Source organism: Monodon monoceros, unplaced genomic scaffold (assembly GCF_005190385.1).
Source record: "Monodon monoceros isolate NGI ecotype Baffin Bay Population unplaced genomic scaffold, NGI_Narwhal_1 Super_Scaffold_9, whole genome shotgun sequence".
Classification (NCBI taxonomy): domain Eukaryota; kingdom Metazoa; phylum Chordata; class Mammalia; order Artiodactyla; family Monodontidae; genus Monodon; species Monodon monoceros.
Window position 1 is genome coordinate 29,522,994 of NW_021703786.1, and position 18,769 is coordinate 29,541,762.

The 18,769-nt window shown below is 58.3% G+C and overlaps 1 protein-coding gene across 4 annotated transcripts in view; it reads left to right on the forward strand.

The window, feature by feature from the left end:
* The first annotated feature begins 144 nt into the window (after positions 1 to 144).
* The window catches only part of RHBDF2 (rhomboid 5 homolog 2), a 25,253-nt gene continuing 6,628 nt past the window's right edge, over positions 145 to 18,769 (forward strand). The window contains exons 1-6 of one of the 4 annotated variants that reach the window (XM_029211916.1): positions 145 to 160; positions 12,260 to 12,435; positions 16,174 to 16,339; positions 17,366 to 17,493; positions 18,161 to 18,356; positions 18,441 to 18,647. In XM_029211916.1, the coding sequence (XP_029067749.1) occupies positions 16,196 to 16,339; positions 17,366 to 17,493; positions 18,161 to 18,356; positions 18,441 to 18,647 (675 nt within the window). In that variant the 5' untranslated portion in view covers positions 145 to 160; positions 12,260 to 12,435; positions 16,174 to 16,195. Of the gene's footprint in view, positions 161 to 194; positions 266 to 7,296; positions 7,383 to 10,080; positions 10,097 to 12,259; positions 12,436 to 16,173; positions 16,340 to 17,365; positions 17,494 to 18,160; positions 18,357 to 18,440; positions 18,648 to 18,769 lie in introns of those variants that run through there. The other 3 variants (XM_029211914.1, XM_029211915.1, XM_029211918.1) reach the window with 3 other exon arrangements.

An 18,769-nucleotide genomic window follows, 5' to 3' on the forward strand; every position in this document is an offset into this window, starting at 1 on the left:
CGGAAAATAGGGCTCTGCCCAGTAGGGGACACCACTAGGCCGACCGCTGAAGGGCGGCGCGAGCCGGGAGCAGCAGAGCAGGACACTTGCGTCTGGGACCGAGCGGGGCCCCGCGGGCCGCGCCCCCCGGCGCCAGGCCCCGCCCCCCGCCCGCGCGCAGGTAGGGAAGAGGCGGAGCGCTGGGGCCCCGCCCCCAGGAGCCACCGCCCAGGCGCCAGCCGGCGCCGCTAGGAGCCGAGTCCCGGGAACTTGGGGCCGCAGGGAGGTGAGCGCGGGGCGACGGGCGAGGCCGGGTTCGCAGCAGCCGGACTCCGGGCCCCGGAGGGGCCGTGGGGTCGCGCCCGAGCATGCCCTGGGGCGGCGGTGCGCGGCCGGCGGAGGGGCCGGCGCTGCGGGGCACTCGGGCCCCACGTGGGCCGAGCCCGAGGCCAGAGGCCGGGGCTCTACTCGAACGGGGTCGCTGGACCGGGTCTGCCGACCCCTGGGACTCAGCTCGGACAAGACGCCTAAGGGGTCCCTGGGCCACGGGTCACCAGAGGTGGGGGCATGCTGATTGGGCAGAAGTTTAGAGTCCCGGGAGGAAGAGAGGGGACCGCCCCAGGGCAGGACCGCGCAGTCCCGCCTTCCTCCCAGAAGCGCCTGGAATTCATACCTTCCCCTCCCCTCCCCTCTCTCCTGGTTGAGCAGCCGCGGTCGGGGCGGAGTTTGTTCATTCAGTGTAGCAGAGGTGGAAACAGGTGCGGGAGGGTGGGCTCACAGCCAGGCTGGACCAGAGCTCAGAAATTGGACCCAGGACTCCTGACTTCCGGACAGAGGGGCTTGGAAAGGCTGCCCCTCCTCCGTTCCCCCAGGGCACTGTATTGGGTTAGAGAGGAGTATGTCCCTAGAGTATAAACCCACCACCCCAGAGCAGAGGGGAGCCCAGGTCTCAGCCTAACTGGGTGAAAGGCCAAGGGGGAAGGCCTAGAATTGGAGCCCCTAAGAGGGAGTGTCTAAGGAGGGGAGGGCTTGCGGGTTTGACCCCACACGTGGACTGGCTTCTCTTTCCCAATGGCTATAGATTTAGGACCCTGTGTGGGTGGCATAATGAGCCCAGAGTCTGTGTTATGTTACTGTCACTTGCTGTAGGTAAAGCAGAGCAAAGGGTGGAAAGTGAGCTTTTTTTTTTTTTTTTTTTTTTTTTTTTGCGGTACGCGGGCCTCTCACTGTTGTGGCCTCTCCCGTTGCGGAGCACAGGCTCCAGACGCGCAGGCTCAGCGGCCATGGCTCACGGGCCCAGCCGCTCCGCGGCATGTGGGATCTTCCCAGACCGGGGCACAAACCCGTGTCCCCAGCATCGGCAGGCAGACTCTCAACCACGGTGCCACCAGGGAAGCCCGTGAAGCTTCTTTTAAAGCAGTGGTCCTCAGCAGGGGGTGATTTTTGCCTGCCAGGGGACATTCGGCAGTGTCTGGAGACATTTTGGTTGTCACAACTCCGGGGAGGAGGTCTAGGGTGTAGAGGCCAGGGATGCTGCTAAACACCTGGCAGTGCACAGGGAAGCTCCCACCGCGAAGAATTACTCAGCCCAAAGTGTCAGTAGTGCTGTGCTGAGGTTGAGCAACCCTGGCGCAGTACCTGGGCCACCAAGTTACTTCTCATTGACTGCCCCTCCCTGCCTCAGTTTCCTCAGGGGTTAGAGGAGGAACTTGGAATAAGCCTAAATGAGATAAACGGTAAGGAGGTGTGAGGGCAGTTACGCCCTAGCAGTAGGCCTCCCTTGGTGCCACAAGCCTGCCTCTTCCTTGCTTAAACCGTGAGCCCTGCAGGAAGCAGTTCTGGGTGCTCTGGGGGAGGTGCTGGGAACAGGGGCCCTCTCACAGCTCTGTCCTGGAGTGTTTCGCCCCTAGGGCACCTCCCACGCAGGGTGAGCCAGGGCAACCCTGGAGGTCAAATACCCCTATGGGGGGCTGGGGCGCGAGCTCTGTTTTCATAGGTTTTCCCAACGCTGGATTGCTAGGTGGGCCTGGACGCCTGACGCCATGTGACCAGCTGTAATTTTCCCTTCTGAACCCACACCTGACTCCTCAGTCACTTACACCGGGAAAATAACATCCGAGGAATAACAGGGCGCCTGATTCCTTGCGGCTCCCCAATCTGCTTCCCTCCTGCAGTAGAAAGTTCCACTGTGGCTGTGGGAACCCTGGGTGAGACAAGAGGCCCGGGGTGGGCCCAGCTGCTGGTGGAGTGATGCGCCCCCTGCTCGTGGTGTTAGCTCAGCACCAGTGAGAGATGGAGGACAGCAGAGCCACAGGCCTGGGGTTCCCCCGGTAGGCATGACTTTGAATTAATTGGGTTGGACTCAAGGAGTATGCTTCCGCTTTGCAGGGAATTGGGGTAGAGGGCTATCACAGAGGGGCAGGATGGGATGAAGCAGCCGTTCATGCCCAGGAGCCCAGGCCACCTCACTGCCCTCCCTTCCCACTTCCTGACAATATCCATCCCTCCCTCCCCCCACCACCCTGTTCACTTCTGGATCCTGGCCTCCTGACCTGGGAACCCTGGTGGGGTCAGAGGGCAGGTGGCAGTTTCTGGTTTGACTTTTGCTTTTTGGGGCTTCTTTTGGTCTTTTAAGTTTAAAAGGCTGGAGTGAGACTTTCATCTGTTCAGCTGAAAAAAAAAAAAAAACCATAATAGTGACCCGCATCTGTTGTGTGCCTCTCAAGGCACAAAGCGGCATTCAGACTTGGACAGAGCTGTTCAGGAAGTAATTGTCAGGGCCTGACATTGAACCTGGGCTGTCTGTTCCCAGGCCCAGCCCTAAAACCTTCTGCCACCTGCCAGCAAGAGTACCAGGTGACTCCTACCTGATGTGCTCATTTCTGAGCTGCAGCCATACCTGGTGTAACACACACGCACATATGCACACAGGCCCACGCTCATTGCCTAGATGGGGACTCCTGGCCCTCGAAGAGGAGGAATAATCACACCGGAAATGCACTGTGGGAGCAGCTGGGGTCCGAGCCCAGCTCTGGGTCAGTGGTGGTGTTTTCACTGTGGCCAGAGCTCTTCACAGGGTTCCTGTTGATTTGCTGTGCACACTTGTCCCCAGGCGAGACCCCAGATGAGAGCAGGAAGTCAGGGGTGTATGTTTGTGCATGTGACTTGGATGAGCCACCTGGCGCTTCCCTTTGGGTCGGGATGAGCGGTTGCGGGATTGGGGTGGCCCCGGCCCCCTGCCTGCCACCTGGTGCAGCATCAGGGGAGATGTACTCTCCAGGTTGCAGTTCCCCTTGGGTCTCTGTGACACCCACTTTGGAGCAGGCCTCAGTTTTGCCCCGGCCACCGTGGGGATTTCCAGAGTGAGCTCACGCCTCTGCTCCCAGTTTCCCATCCGGCTGGGCCAGGCCGGGGGAGGAGTGGCGGGGACGTCAGTGCAGGCTGACCTAGCGCGTGGGGACCCCGGCAGGGAGGCTGCCATGCAAGGGCAGCTCTCAGGACTGGCATAAAGGAAACAGTTTCTTCTCAACTTCAGGGCAGTATAGACAGCCACTGTGTCCACATTCCCTCATGCAGTAAGTTTATCCAGGGACCCAGATGCAAGACTTGAGGTTTCAAAGCTACGGGAAGGCACATTCCAAGCCCCTCCAGGAAAGTGGTTGGAGCTAAGCGGGCAGGGCAGACGAGGTGGGCCGTCAGGGACGCTGGTCTGGAGGGTGAGGGGCAGCAGTGGGAAGGGGTGATTCCCAGCTTGGGGAGCCGGGCCCAAAGGCTGGCAGGCATCTGGGCTATGAGAGTGTGGTCAGTAGGATGGGGGTCACTTAAGTAGTCCGTGCCTCAGTTTCCCCAGTGGGCTCACAGTAGTCTGCTTGGGAGGGTTGCTGTGAGGATTCCAGTGGTGATTCATGTAAAGCCTGGGCAGGTGCCCGGCTGCACTAAGAGTGCAGTGGGCGAGCTGTCACAATAACAGGAATGTGTCTGTGTGCCCTGGCACAGACTCATGGTGATGCCAGAGGTCTTACCTCGTCTCTTGAGCTGTTGGGGGGATGAGGTGAGAACATACTGCAGAACGGCAGCACCACTGTTATCCTGCAGAAGTGGCTGTGTCTGGGGGGGAGGGGACCCCCAGCACCACGGAGGCCATGGGAACAGTGGTGGGTTTCCATCTGGGAGTGGGGGATCAGGCTGTGAAGTGCTGGCCCCCGCCCTCCAGCATGTGCATCATGATGGTGGGGGTGGTGGTCGTGGAGGCCGTGTCCTTCAGCCCTCGCTCCCTCTGGCCGGGCTTCTTGGAGGTGGGAGCAGGGTAAGCTTGGTTTTCTCTGCCTCCCACGTGTGGCCCCGGAGCTTGTGGCGAGAGGGTCCTCAGGTGGTCCTGCCCGGCTGCCAGCAAGAAGCACCTTTTCCCTCTCCTGGTGGCTCTCCCCAGGTCATGCCTCTAGTGTGGGCCCCAAAGGCCTGGAAGAGAAGATGGGAGAGCTGCCGTGGGACCGGGCAGAGGCAGGACTTGGAACTGCAGTCTGGCCTGAGCCCTGGCTGTTTAGCTCATGGCTTTATCAGCCAATGACAATCGTGAGATAAGGACAAGGGTGAGAGGATGTTTGTGAAAGTCCTTAGATAAGCTGGGAAGTGGCATCAAGCCTTAGGTGATGTCATTTCTGCTTGGCGGGCTGGGAGGGACTCATGAGTCAAAGGCCTGTGCACCTAAAACTCGTCCGCAGCACCTGAGTCACCACCCCACTGCCCGTTCTTTTGCCACTTTGCTTGACCAGTTCCGAGGTGGCAGGAGGCCACAGCCCCACCACGTAACTATGTAACCTTGGACAGGGGACTTCACCTCTTTGAGCCTCAGTCTCCCCACCTGTCAAACAGAGATCTGTCACCTCTGGAACTCTTGGCTCAGATGTAGAAACCAAGTGAGCGATGGTGGCAGAGGTCAGCTGGGAATAATAGAAGCTACCAGTTCCCAGCCACCAATTGTGTCCCAGGCACTGTTCACTCATGATCTCGTGTCATCCCTGGGGATGGGGGCTGCATCGTATCATTTTGCAGCAGGAAACTGACGCTCGGAAGTGATAATTTGCCCAGTCTCCCAGCGGGTAGGTGGCCAAGCCAGGGTTTGAGCCCTGTCTCCAGCTCCCCAGCCCTCATTTCTCAACAAGAGAACCCATACAGCTCCAAAGCAAGATGGCGGGATGGGGTTGGTGACGAGTGTGGAGAGCTCCCGTGGTCTGAGTGGCCTGGATGGCCCACGTCCATGTGCCCCGAAGCCCTTGCAGCAGCCTTTGGGGCTGGGGCCAGCCTCTTCCAGGGAAGGAGCAAAGCCCCAGGGCAGGATTCTGGGAAGTCTGGTTTATTAGCTCCTTAATGACTGTTTACAAGCTGAAAAGTGTTTGCCTGGCATGTTCCCTCCCTGCTGACAGCCGACCTGGGCCTCCAGAAGTGAGGGGCACCCAGCGCCCTGTCCTGAGTGTGTTGAGGTGAGGAACTCAGGGCAGCCCAGGGCCTGACTTCCGGCTGAGTGACGTTGGGTAAGGTGCTTACCTCTCTGTGAGATATGGTCAGACTTTGTCCCTCAGCTGCCTGTGCTCCCAGGGTGACCCCTAGCTAATGGTGACAAAGCCACCTAGATTTCAGACCCTTGGGAGGCTCCTTAGCATCTTATGCATAAACATACTGAGGCTCAGAGATGCCAAGTGGCTTGCCCAAGATCACACAGTGGTTAGGGCTGGGACTCTGACCCTGTGCCTCCCCCAGTTGGACAGTGTTTTCATTGTCTGGAGCCAGGCCACGAGGAGTGGGTGGAAGTTGGGTGGACTCCACCCTTGCAAGCACGGGACAGAGGCCTGCTCTGTGTGCCGAGGTTAGTCGTGTCTGGAAACAGCCTGGTCGCACCTCGGGGTGTGGGAGCCCCAGCAGGAGCGAGGTGGGCCTCTCCTGCTCCCCCACCCATGCTGCATCCCATTCTCCCCCACCACTGAGCATGTGCTAAGCCTCTGCCTGTTCCAAGGTCCAGTGGAAACCCAACTCCCACTACTTCAAGATCCCAAGAGAGGCAAATCCTCACGAGTGTTTGGAGCAAAGCCTGGTTCACATCACACCTGGGACAGCATGGTGCCCAGAGGTGCTGATCCCTCTCCAGGATCCCTCCTGTGCCCTGGTGTCTGGCCTGGAAGGACCAGAACCTTCTGCACCCCTAGGGGCCACTTCTGACTCCTCTCCTTCACAGCAATGCTCAGGGAACAGCAGGATTGGGACAGAATAGGCCACCTTCCCAAAGGCTGCTGGGTAGAGCATCCTAGTACCCGGCCACTCTGCTCCCTTCCCGCTGTTGTCCTTAAGCTGCCATCGGCCCCCAGGCTCTAGAAGCCGCTACTGCCTGGGGTCTGGAAGGTCTCTGCTCAACTGCTCTCCCCCGATCTGCTTCCATCAGCAGCTTCTGGAGTCCAGAGATTCCCAGAGGGGCCTCTGGGAGGGCACCACGGTGGGCAGGGCCCAGCATTGTGGTCAGTTGGGGAGATCTGGTGCCGCTTCCACTTCCAATAATGCCTGTCCCTGTATGTTGCCAGCAGCTGCCGTGGGGACATGGGGCTCAGGCACTCCCAGCTGGCTTTCTGGAATTGGGGTCCCCACAGAATATGGGGGTATTCACATCTCTGCCAGCCCTGCTGGCGTGTGGTCCTGAGAAAGCCTCCGGGTGGAACAGAGTGGGGTTGTGAACATGGCAACCCGTCCTCCTCGCACCCACACGCTCTTGGCGGACACTGGGTTCCAGGCTGCCACCAAGAGCATGTGCCCAGCTCCTGCTTCCCGTGTCTGGGGTCAGCCGTGACGCCCAAGCCACTCTAACTGGGTCACGGGGAGCCCAGAGCCTGGGGTCTGATGGGGAAGGTCACCAGGTCCCTGAACCTGTCCCCAGGTTCTTTATCTTCTAGAGTTTGAGCAAAGCCGTTAAAGGTGGAGGAGAAATCGGGGCCTCCCCAGGCCAGGGCCCTCTGTGAGTGGGGCCTCTCCCTGTGGCTGGAGCACAAACCCACAGGTGGTTTCATTTTTCCTCTCCATTGGGGGCAGCTGGGCTGAAGGGTGGGCGTGCGCTGGGGCAGCCTGTGAAGTGTGTCTGCCGACTGGCACCTCTAGGGAAGTGGCTGCTTGCCGGGAGGGAGGGCGGCCACAGGGACGGCTCCTGCTGGGTTCTGAAGATAGATAGGCGTCCCCCCCCCCCCCCCCGCCCCCGCCTTCTCTAGCTCTGATGATTGGGTCTGGCACACTTTGCTTCCCTCCCTCTTGGTCTGTCCATTTTTTGTCTTCCTAATCCTGCGTGACCCCCAGCTGGGTGCCTTTGCTCCCTCCTGCCCAGCGCTCCTGTTCCCACCGGCTCTCGCCAGGGCAGGGAGGCGTCCTTGGTGAGTCACCGGCCGTGCGGGCCAGCGGGTAGGGAGCCTGGGCGAGGTTGCAGTCTTTACATAAGCTGCTCCTGCCAGGCCTCGTGGCAGCCGGAGTGGCTCCGAGATCAGCAGAACCAGGGGTTTCGCTGGGGATTGCACCCTGGGCGAGGGCCAGCTTCCTCCTTGCTGCTTTCTAAAAATGACCCAGTTCCCAGAAGGGCTGTGGGGAGGGAAACATCGGGTTTCGGTTTCTGTGACAGGGAAGCCAGGGAGAGAGGCCACTTCCTTGCCCCCTGCCCTCACCCCGACATCCTGTGATTCAGCGGGGGACAGGCAGGTCCCAGCAGCCCTGGCCGCCTCCCTTCCCTGCAGACCGCCTGCCCACCACCAGCTGGGAGGAACCTCTGGGCCAGGTGGTGGTTTCTTCCCTTCCTCTGTTCAGGGGGCCTGAGACCCTCCCCGTGGGGGTCCCGTAAACTTCCTGATCATGTCTCGTGGTTCAGAAAGCCTGTTTCCCCTCTGGAGGGGCTGCTCGCCCCTCCTCCAAGGACCCCTCCCTTCTCTCTGTCCCCATCTCTGACCACACGCAGGCTGAGTCCTCGTGTCAGTCGCCTGCTTCCGGCTCATGAGGTCCTCACAGCCGGGGGTATGGAGAATCCATCCACCGTTAGCAAGACCAGGGGAGCTTTCAGAAACCTGCTAGTGTGTCGGTGGCGGGCAGGTGGAGAGGGAAGGCGGGCGCCGGAGCCAGACTCCTCAGGACCACGGAAGCACACGTGGGGGCAGGTGTGGCCCAGGGGGGAGGGGACGGTGGGCCCATGCAGCCTGGGGAGGGGGCACCCTGCCAGCATGTGCCCTGGTAGTGCTCTGGCGGGGGACCCACGGGGGAGGCCCGGCTCACCCTGGCTGTGGCTGCCGGGACCGGGCTCAGCTGGCTGTGCCCAGCTCCACCCTCTGTGGGGAAACCGGCTTCCCCGGCGGCACCAGCTTGTAGTTTCTGAGTCTGTGTTTCTGCCATATGTACCAGCTCCTGGCTGCTGCTAAAGGGGTTATGCTACTGGGTGTGGGCACAGTGGTGGTTCAGACCCTGGGTTGGTCAACCCGTGGGTGCCTCCGGGTGATGTGAATTCTCTAGTGCACTGCTTCTTTGGATATGCACCCCTGCTCCCCCATGCTGGACCCCCTCTCTCTACCCAGGGCCCTTTGGGGGTCTCCTAGGTATCCTGGGGCTGAAGGCTTTTTTCTGGGGAAGGCCCCACCGAAGCCAAAATTGTTGCGGGCAAGTGACTGTGGCCAGCCGGGTGGGCCAGGCCCTCAAACCCCGCCCCCCCCCCCCCCCCCCCGCCCACGGTCTGGGCAACTTCGCAAGCCTGGGGGTCTCAGAGAGCAGCGGATGTGACTGGGCCAGGAGGAAGCCTGGTCCCAGGCTGTCACAGCTTCCTCTTCAGTGAGGAAGCACTTTGAGGGCGCGGGAGGTAAGGGCTGGGCGGGGCGGTGCTCCCAGTGTTCCAGCACTTTTTCTGTCTGGTCTCTGCCGTCTGGGCTGCCCCACGCCCTGGACTTGGGTTACGCAGGTGCCCAGAGTGGGTCCGACGACCCCTGCATCTGCCCCGAGCACTTGCCGCCCCCTCCCCCTCCCTCCCTGAGCCCCGAGGCAGGGGCTGGGCTTCTGGTGCACCTGCCTACCATCTCTGCACAAGTTGGGGGCACGCGGCCTCAGGAGCAGGCCGTCCCGTCTGTGGTGGAGAGCGACTGGGGCAAAGTGGTGTGTTTTTGTGCATTTGTTTTTTGGCCGCGCCCTGCAGCATGCGGGATCTCAGTTCCCCAAACAGGGATCGAACTCGTGCCCCCTGCAATGGAAGCGCGGAGGCTTAACCACTGGACCACCAGGGAAGTCCCCAAAGTGGTGTTTTTATGCCAAATGTGTGGGCCTCACGTGTGTTAAAGCTGGGCCATCACCTTGTCCAATCCCTTCGCTTAACAGAGAAGGAAACTGAGGCTGTGCCGGTCACGCTGCTTACAGGCCAGGGCTCTCAGCACTGCCCTATGAAGATGGTTAAGTGGCTCCCCGGGAAAATGTGCCCCAGCCCTGCCTCTGCTCTCCAGGGCCGCGCCACTTCTCTTTGGGATCCCTAGGATTTCCCTGGGGTTGGTCCGGTCTCACCAGTCCTTCGGCCTTGGATTGAGTCTGCCCTTCTTCCTGTCAGAAGATTGGGACAGATGCCAGCAGCACGGCAAGTCCTGGGCCACGGGTCCCAGCCAGGGGTGGTATGGCCTTGGGATGGGAGGGCTAGTTGGGGAATCTGGGCTGTGCTGGAGAAGGGGGGAAACAGGAGGTCCTCTGGGGACTCATCCCGGGACAGCATCCTCCATCCTTGGCCGGGCAGTGGTCACAGAGCAGGGGTGGGGCAAGCAGCACTCGGTAGAGCCTTCCAGAATGAGCCACTTCCTGGGCTGGCTGCAGGATTCTGGAAGACAGTTTCTGTTCAGGGTCAGTGTGGACTGACCATCTGCAGCCGTGCATGCGCCCACCCTCTCCCCCGCCTTCCATCCAGTTAGCCATTAACAGGGCTAACTGGGTTGTGGACCCTGTGTTGCCCAGGGGTGGGTGGGAGATACCTACAGGTAGGCAAATCTCTGTAGGATGCTATGAGAAAGTGGTTGATTTTGGCTGGTGGTAACGCGACAGGCTCCCTGGAGGAGATGACACTTTACCCTCCTTAAAGCAGCTGGTAGGTGTTGGCCAGGCAGATGGGGTGGAGCCTGGTGGGCCAGGTGCAGGGCCTCAGATGAGAGGAAGCAGGAGCTTGGGGAGCTGTGGGGGTGTGGTGTGTCCGGTGGTGTGTGGGGCAGGTTTTGAAGGGCACTGGTGTTGACTGTGGGGGGATGTAACCAGCTGTGAGCTCCAGCAGGACCCTCCCTGCTCGGTGACCTTACCCAAGCTCAGACCTGGCAGCCCCACGCTTACCACCAGCCTTCCTCCACTGCATCCCTCCCTCCTTGGTGCTAGTTTCCAAGGGCATTGCCCACCTGGTGCCTTCTCACTGTACCCTGGTCCCAGAGGAGGCCAAGCTGGAGAGCTTTCTGTGCAGGCGTCCCAGGTGAGGCTGTTGTCTTGGAGCCGTCCCCAGAGTGGTGCAGAGCGGCGTCCGAGGCGCCAGCCAGGCCAGCACCACGTCCCGTCTGTGATCTCCGAGTGGCCTCATCATCCACGGCCTGTCTGCCCTGGGATGAAGGGTCAGGACTCCCTGCACTAAGGGTAGAAGGGTGATGTCCAGGTCTTGCTCAGGCCTTAAGCAGGGAGCGTCCTGGGCCTCCAGCTCTGCCTCAGATCCCTCTCTGGCACCCCCTCCGCACCCAGAGCTCCTCTCACTCACCTGTAGTTGGACGACTTCAGCAACCAAGTGAAAGACCCCGCTCTAATACGTAAAGCCAGAGGGGTGCTGCCCATGGAATCAGAGGGGAGCCCAGACCCTCCCCCGGCCTCCAGTTCACCCCATGGCAGCCCCTTGGGCACCTCTGGGTAACCCCAGCCCTCTGAGGAACACAGTTTGCAAAGTGCTGAGATGCTCAACCAAGTTTCCCTCCAGGCTGGACTCTCTACTCTGTCTCCCTGATAGGAGGCTGTCCAGCCCGAAGTGTACCCCAGCTTTAAGGAGAGGGGGGGGCGCCTGTTTCCCGAGGAGACCTCAGGCCCTATAGCCAGAGCAGTTTGAGTCCCAGCTGCTCTCCTTCCTGGCTGTGTGAGCTTGGGCAAGTTACTCAACCCCTCTGAGCTTCCATTCTTTTTTTGTTTTTTGTTTTTTTCTTTTTTTTACCGTACGCGGGCCTCTCACTGTCGTGGCCTCTCCCGTTGCGGAGCACAGGCTCCGGACACGCAGGCTCAACGGCCATGGCTCACGGGCCCAGCCGCTCTGCGGCACGTGGGATCTTCCCGGACCGGGGCACGAACCTGTGTCCCCTGCATCGGCAGGCAGACTCTCAACCACTGCGCCACCAGGGAAGCCCTGAGCTTCCATTCTTATCCACAAAATGAAAGTGATGATAATGTCTATCTCGAAGGGTGTTTTGAGGACAAAGCAGGATAATGCACGCGAAGGGCCGAGCAAGGCCTGGCCCACCTGGGGCCCTGACCCTGTCCTGCCCCCGACGGCCCTCGGCGTTCTATCAAGCTGGGGCTGCCGAGTGCTCTGCTACATGGCAATGTCCCCTATGCGGGACTTCTCAGAAACAAAGGCTTACCCTGGAGTTGTTCACTTTTTTTGCACCAAGCTGCATATGTGGCATCTTAGTTCCCCGACTAGGGCTAGAACCCGTGCCCCCTGCCGTGGAAGCACAGTCTCTTAACCCCTGGACCACGAGGGAAGTCCACAAGTTGTTCGCTTTTTAATCCTTACTTTTATGTTGTGTGGATTTTACCTTAAAAAAAATTATTAATTTAAAGAACCAAAACAGCAGCAAAACATTTCCGAATCATTTGAACACTGCCTTGAATATTTGGCTTACTTTAATTGAAAACAGCTCTTAATCAGAAGATAGCCAATAATGCCTGCGTTTTTTAAAGTTAAATGTTTCTAGTAAAGTTCTGTAGAAACAGGAAAAGAAAGTAGGGACCATCTTGATTATGGTTCCCAGCCCAGAGCCCAGGTCTTTAGGTGGTTTTATTAGGTAAATGCCCAGAGGCTGCTGGCCTCCAGGCACTCTGAAGCATCCAGCTCATCACCACAAGGGCCTTTACTCCAGGGGGAGGAGGAGGAGAATATATCTCTTAATCCCTCACCTATGAAGCTGGTGGAATTATCCCCATTTTATAGATGAGGAGACTGAGGTCAATAAGATTAAAAGGTGCAGTAGTCCTGACATGCACCCTTGAGCCTGCCCTCCCTTCCTTATAGGCTGTGAGCACCAAGGGAGCTGCCCTGCTTGACCTGGAGCCATCCGTCCATCTTTCCTTCTGTCTCTGCATCCATCCACCTCTCCGCAGAGCTGAGGCTTCACCCCAGAGCATCTGTGCAGAGTGAGGAAAGGACTAGAACATGCTCTAAAGTCCTCTGCAACAAGACCCAGGAAGGTGTGAGCTCAACACAAACCCTGAAGGTGGGAAGCTGGGTAGCCGAGTGGGCTGGACCCCAGGTACCAGCTGCTTTGCTTGCTTGCTTATCTGATTTTCAACAAATACGTACTAATGCTGCATGGGGGCCAGCACTCTTCTGGCAGTGGAGATGCAGCTGCGAATGAGTCAGAAAGAGGGCAGCGAGGGAGGTGAGCAGGGTGAAGTGACGGAGAGGCACATGGGGTAGAGGGGGCGCTGCCTCAGGCAGCCAGGGAGGGCTGCTTGGAGGAGGTGGCGCTCAAGCTGGGACCAGAATGATGAGAAGGAGCTACCTGCTCTGCTGTGTGATGATCTTATCTGGGGAGGAAGGGACCAGCAGGGGCAGAGGCCCAACGTTTATGGAGCACCTGCTGGAGACTTTTTTTTAACCAGCTTTACTGAGATATAGTTCACATTTAATTTATGTAATTCACATAAAACTCATCCATTTAAAGTGTAGAGTTGAATGGTTTTTAGTATATTCACAGGTGTATGTAACCATCACCACTGTCAACTGTAGAACATTTTCATCATCTCAGAGTGAAACCCACGCCCCTTAGCTGTCATCCTCCAGCCCCCTCCCCCAGCCCTAAGCCACGACTCGTCCTTCTGTCTGTATAGATTTGCCTCTCCTGGACTTGTATTTGGACCCCTGGAGTAAGTGGTCTCTTTGTGTCTGGCTTCTTTCACCTGGCATAACATCCCCCAGGCTCACCCGTATTGTAGCCTGTCTCAGCGTAGCGTTCCTGTTCGTGGCTGAGTGATAGTCCACTGTGTGGATTTAGCACATTTTTTTTATCCACTTGTATGTCTTTTTTCCACAGATTATAGTACACTTTTAAAAAAATCTTTATATTATAGCTGATTTACAATGTGTTAGTTTCAGGTGTACAACAAAATGATTCAGTTATACGTGTACATTTATCTCTTCTTTTCAAGATTCTTTTCCCATATAGGTTATTACAGAATACTGAGTAGAGTTCCCTGTGCTGTACAGGAGGTCCTTGTTGATTATTTTATGTATAGTGGTGTGTGTGTGTTAATCCCAACCTCCTAATTTATCCCTCCCCCCATCCATTTGTATGTCGGTGAGCATTTGGGTTGTTTATACCTTTGGGCCGCGATGAACAGGCCGCTGTGAACGTTCCTGAACAAGTTTCTGTGGCCATGCTGCCTGAGTGTGTGTCATGTGTACAGTCGTTTGATGCCCAGGACATCTCTCCGGCGGAGCGGGTTATTCCTCCCTTGTAAGGTGAGGACTTGGGTGACCCATGGTCAAGTGCAGGTCAAACCCTGGCCACCCGGCTCCAGTCTGTGCTTTTGACCACAAGCCCTCAGCATCTCCTCACAGAGGCTTGGCACGTGCGGGGCGGTGAGGGGCCCAGGGTGGCCTGATGGGGTGGGGAAGGAGCAAGGAGGAGACAAAGCCACAGAGGGTCCAGAGGCCCCAGTGAGAAGTTTGGACTTTGCTTTAAGTGAGAGCTGGAGATCCTGGCCTAGCATTGAGCGGGGAGTGACATGGTATGATTTGCACGTTTCAAAGGTGGATTCTGCCGCCGTGTGGAAAATGGTCCCGGGGTGGGAGCTCGGGGGGCAGCAGGTAGAGGAGTCTGGAGGCTGTGGTCCTTCAGATGAGAGGCAACGGTGGCTCTTCTAGGAGCTGGACAGAGAGTGGGGAGCGGACAGACTGGGAACAGAGGTGGCTGCTGCCTTGCCCGGCCGTCCCACACCTCGGCGCCCGTCCCATGGCTGGAGGGCTCCTGTGTGACTCTCCCCTGAGTTGGCAGATGGATGTGAGGTCCCTGGCCTTGTGCGAGGGGAGAAGAAATCAAACCTGCCCCAGCAGCCTTGGGACGTGGGGAGAGGAAAGAGTGAAGGGTTTTAGCAAGAAAAAGGTCACGGGCAGTGTGAGAGATGAAATGGAGAGAATAGATGAGGCAGAGGTGTTAGTTCTGGTGGGTCAAAGGGGGTGTGGGTGTCAGTGGCACCATCGATGGCTATGGAAAAGCCCCGGGTGGAGGTAAACTGCTACTTCCTCCTGGCTGGGCCATTTGGCAAGATCCATTGAAATTCAAGATGCAATTACTCTTCAATCCAGCAACTCCACTTCTAGAAGTTCGTCTTGCGATAATACTGGGACAAGTACGCACGGTATAGGCAAGGGTGTTCGTTAACGCTGGACATGAACCTAAACAACCATCAGTCTGGAATTAAGTAAATCTTGGTACATTGCACTCAGTGAAACCTTCCCAGTCATCAAGAAAGATCAGGTCAAGCTATCTGTCTGCATTGACAGGGAAGGATGTCCACGCTATAGAAGAAAAGGTATGAGTGCATGTAAAATGTTAAGTACACGTGTCCTTTTCCAAGTGCAGAGAGGCACCTGGAGAGGGGTGCACACCGAGCTCTTTCCTGGAACGTGGGGTGACAGGCGGGCCAGGAGTTCACTTTTCTGCTTTACAGTCTTCTGAGTCTTTTTTTTTTTTGGCAAGGTTCATATATCATCTTTATCATTAAGATCTAATATTCTTCCTTTGTGAAAAGAAAAAAGTACCAGACAGGTGGTAGTTTCACTTTCCTTTGAAAGAGGAACCTGCCAACCCTGGGGGACAGGGACCAGTACGGTGGCTTTCTCATCTACCTGGGAATCAGGCTGAGCTGCTCCTTCCTTGCTCAAAGCCCAGGGATCTCTCCTCTGAGAACCACCTGCTCCCTGCACAGCTGTGGGCCCCTTGTCTGTGGGCTGCCTGGAGCCTTTCCCCTTGTCCTCCCCCAAGCCCTGCCCCCAGGACGAAGGCAGGGCTCTTTGGCCAAGGAAGCTGCCTCCGGCCCCTGGCCTGCTCTGGCCAGGCTGATGCGGTGGCCAAGATCACGGCAGCTCTGCATCCCTGGCCCTCAATGTTCCTTTCTGGGTGAGGTCCTTGCCTGAAGCAGAGAGACTGGAAATGGAACGAGGTGGTGAGCTGGGGACCTCCCAGACCTCTGCTGCCCTGGAATGCAAATGAAGGATGAAAATACACCTTCTCACCCTACCCCACGCAGCCCAGAGTCAGTCTCTGCTTCATGGTTTAGGTTAGGTTTTTGTTCTGTTTTGTTTTTTCATTTATATACTTTTATTTGGGAATGTTTAAATCAATACAGAGAAACTAAATTTCAGAGACACTGAATACATTAGTTTGGATATCATTACTTTATTGTAAAAGAAACACGGAAATTATTTACATGATGAAAGATTTCAGAACTTCAGTGGCAGCTTCACGTGATGCCATTTCAATAGTGACTTATTTTAGTCGACGTATTTTCCAAGAATGTCACCATCTCTAAATAAGAAATCATCCTTGTCATCTAGAACTACTTTGGTGCCTCCATATTCTGGGAGAAGAACTTTATCTCCAACTTTCACACTAACTGGTTGAATCTCTCCACCCTTTCCTTTAGAGCCTGATCCAACAGCTACTACCGTTGCTTGCAATACTTTTCCTTGTGATTTTTCTGGAAGCATAATGCCTCCTTTGGTTACAATTTCGGCTGCACTTCTTTCAACCTTCGCCTCCCTTCCCGGAAATCCAGAGTTAGGTTTGAACCAACTTTCTACAGGTTGTTCTCAGTCTGGGCTGCCGGCCCAGGTACCACCCTGACACCCTGGACTGTCCCCGTGTCCCCTCCTGTCCTGCCACCTCTTGACACACCTGTGCCCCCTCCCTGTTTCCATTCCAGCTGCCCCCCCCCCCCGCCCACCATGGCCTCCGCTGACAAGAATGGCGAGAGCATCTCCTCAGTGTCCAGTAGCCGCCTGCAGAGCCGGAAGCCACCCAACCTATCCATCACCATCCCTCCGCCCGGGACCCCGGACCCCAGTGAGCAGGCCAGCATGCTGCCCCAGGTAAGGGAGCAGCTGGGCGCTCGGCGCCCTGCCACCGGCCACCGCTGTGCTCCCATGACACTTTTCAGGCAGTTTCACTTCCCGGAGGAGGGCCTTCTGGAGCCACAGCTGCCCTGTGTCCCGGCTGTAGGCTGTACCCCATCCTTCCTGGCCCCACACTTCACAGGGGGTGGGCCCTGAGCTCAGTCTCTGTCTCATGGTGGGCCAGGGAAAATAAGAAACACTTGCCGGTTCCGCCTGGGAATTGGCTGTTTCCGTTCCCTTGCCCGAGCCCTGGCCCTTCTGCGGGCGGTGGGCTGCCTGTGACTTGGGGGAAGGGGCACAGCGCGCCTGCAGCACCAGCAGCTGGATCCCAGCACCCGGCTCCTGCGGGGGGACGGGGGGGAATCAACGTTGCCAGCAGTCCAGACCAGCGTTCCATAAAGAGCTCATTGAGAACTAGCTGCAAAGAGCATGGGCTAAAAAAAAAAAAAAAAAGGCTTCCCTGTGGTGGCGCAGTGGTTGAGAGTTCGCCTGCCGATGCAGGGGACACGGGTTCGTGCCCAGGTCCGGGAAGATCCCGCATGCTGCGGAGCAGGTGGGCCCGTGAGCCGTGGCCGCTGAGCCTGCGCGTCCGGAGCCTGTGCTCCGCAACGGGAGAGGCCACAACAGTGAGAGGCCCGTGTACCGCAAAAAAAAATAAAAACAGCGTGGGCTCCCCGCGCAGCCTGGGGCACCGGGGAGGCTGTCTCATGCCGCCCACTCATGCCAAGGGCTCTTTCAAACATGTAAAGCCAGGCGAGGCCAAGGCTTAGCCACGGCTAAGGCCTAAGGCAGGAGCGCTGGATAGGGAGCTAGGGAAGCGTGTGCTGGGATCGCCGAAGACACTAGAAAATGATGATTTGACCCTCGGAATGAAAGCAGCTTGGGGTAGACTCGGGTCGAGGTTTGTTCTGTCTGGGTCTTCACATTGGGAGCCAGAGCAGAGCCAGCCTGGGATCTGGGCTGCAGGCAGTCACAGCCCATGCTCCTGCCCGCTGTTCACAGAGACCCAGGAACCCAGCCTTCCTGAAGAGCGTCAGCCTCCAGGAGCCGAGAGCACGATGGCAGGAGGGCGGCTCGGAGAAGCGCCCCGGCTTCCGCCGACAGGCCTCCCTGTCCCAGAGCATCCGCAAGTGAGCACGCCCGCCGCGTCTCCACCTCCTCCCCACCCACCCTGGGCCAGTCAACTCTTGGGACCTGGGCCCTGGGCCCTTCCCGGGAGGCACGGGCAGGCAGCCCATGGTCCAGGCGGGGAAACTGAGGCCCAGGCTGCTCTGTGCCTGGTAGGAAGACACAGTGAGGAGGCTGAGGGGAGTCAGGGAGCTGGGGGTGGACCACTGCCCTTCGGAGCAGCTGCTGGGGCCTTCCCAGCTCAGCCCTCAGGCTCTTGACTTGAATCCCCCTCTGCCCATCTGGTTCCTGGGCACCGAACCAGGGGTCAAGGGGAAGCTGATCTGCCCCTCCCACTGCGTACACACACACACACGTGCCCCGTCACCTCCCACTGCACACACACACGTGCCCCGTCACCTCCCCTGCACACACACGTGCCCTGTCACCTCCCTTGTACACACACTCGTGCCCTGTCACCTCCCTTGCACACACACAGTGCCCCGTCACCTGCCACTGCACACACACACGTGCCCCGTCACCTCCCTTGTACACACACACTCGTGCCCGTCACCTCCCCTGCACACACACACGTGCCCCGTCACCTCCCCTGCACACACACGTGCCCGTCACCTCCCTTGTCTCCTCTCTGCGCACATGGCCTTTCTCTCGTTGTGGTCGCTCCCGCAGGGGCACGGCCCAGTGGTTCGGGGTCAGCGACGACTGGGAGCTGAAGCGCCAGCACTGGCAGCGCAGGAGCCTGCACCACTGCAGCGCCCGCTACGGCCGGCTCAAGGCCTCGTGCCAGCGGGACCTGGAGCTCCCCAGCCAAGAGGTGCCCTCCTTCCAGGGCACCGAGTCTCCAAGACCCTGCAAGATGCCCAAGGTGGGCTCCAGCGGGGGGTGCGGGGCAGCAGATGACTTGGCCCAGGGCCCAGTTGACTCTGCTCACCACCTCCCTCCCATCCAGATTGTGGATCCCCTGGCCCGAGGACGGGCGTTCCGCCACCCGGACGAGGTGGACCGGCCCCATGCCCCGCACCCACCCCTGACCCCTGGGGTCCTGTCCCTCACCTCCTTCACCAGCGTCCGCTCCGGCGGCTATTCCCACCTGCCCCACCGCAAGAGGATCTCTGTGGCCCACATGAGCTTTCAAGCTGCCACGGCCTTCCTCAAGGTAAAGACACCTCTGCCCAGCCTGCTCCCTCTCTCTCCCCAGAGCATCTCATTCCCCAGGCACCTCTCTCCCCCGAGAGCATCTCTCTCCCCAGGCATCTCTCTCTCCAGAGCATCTCTCTC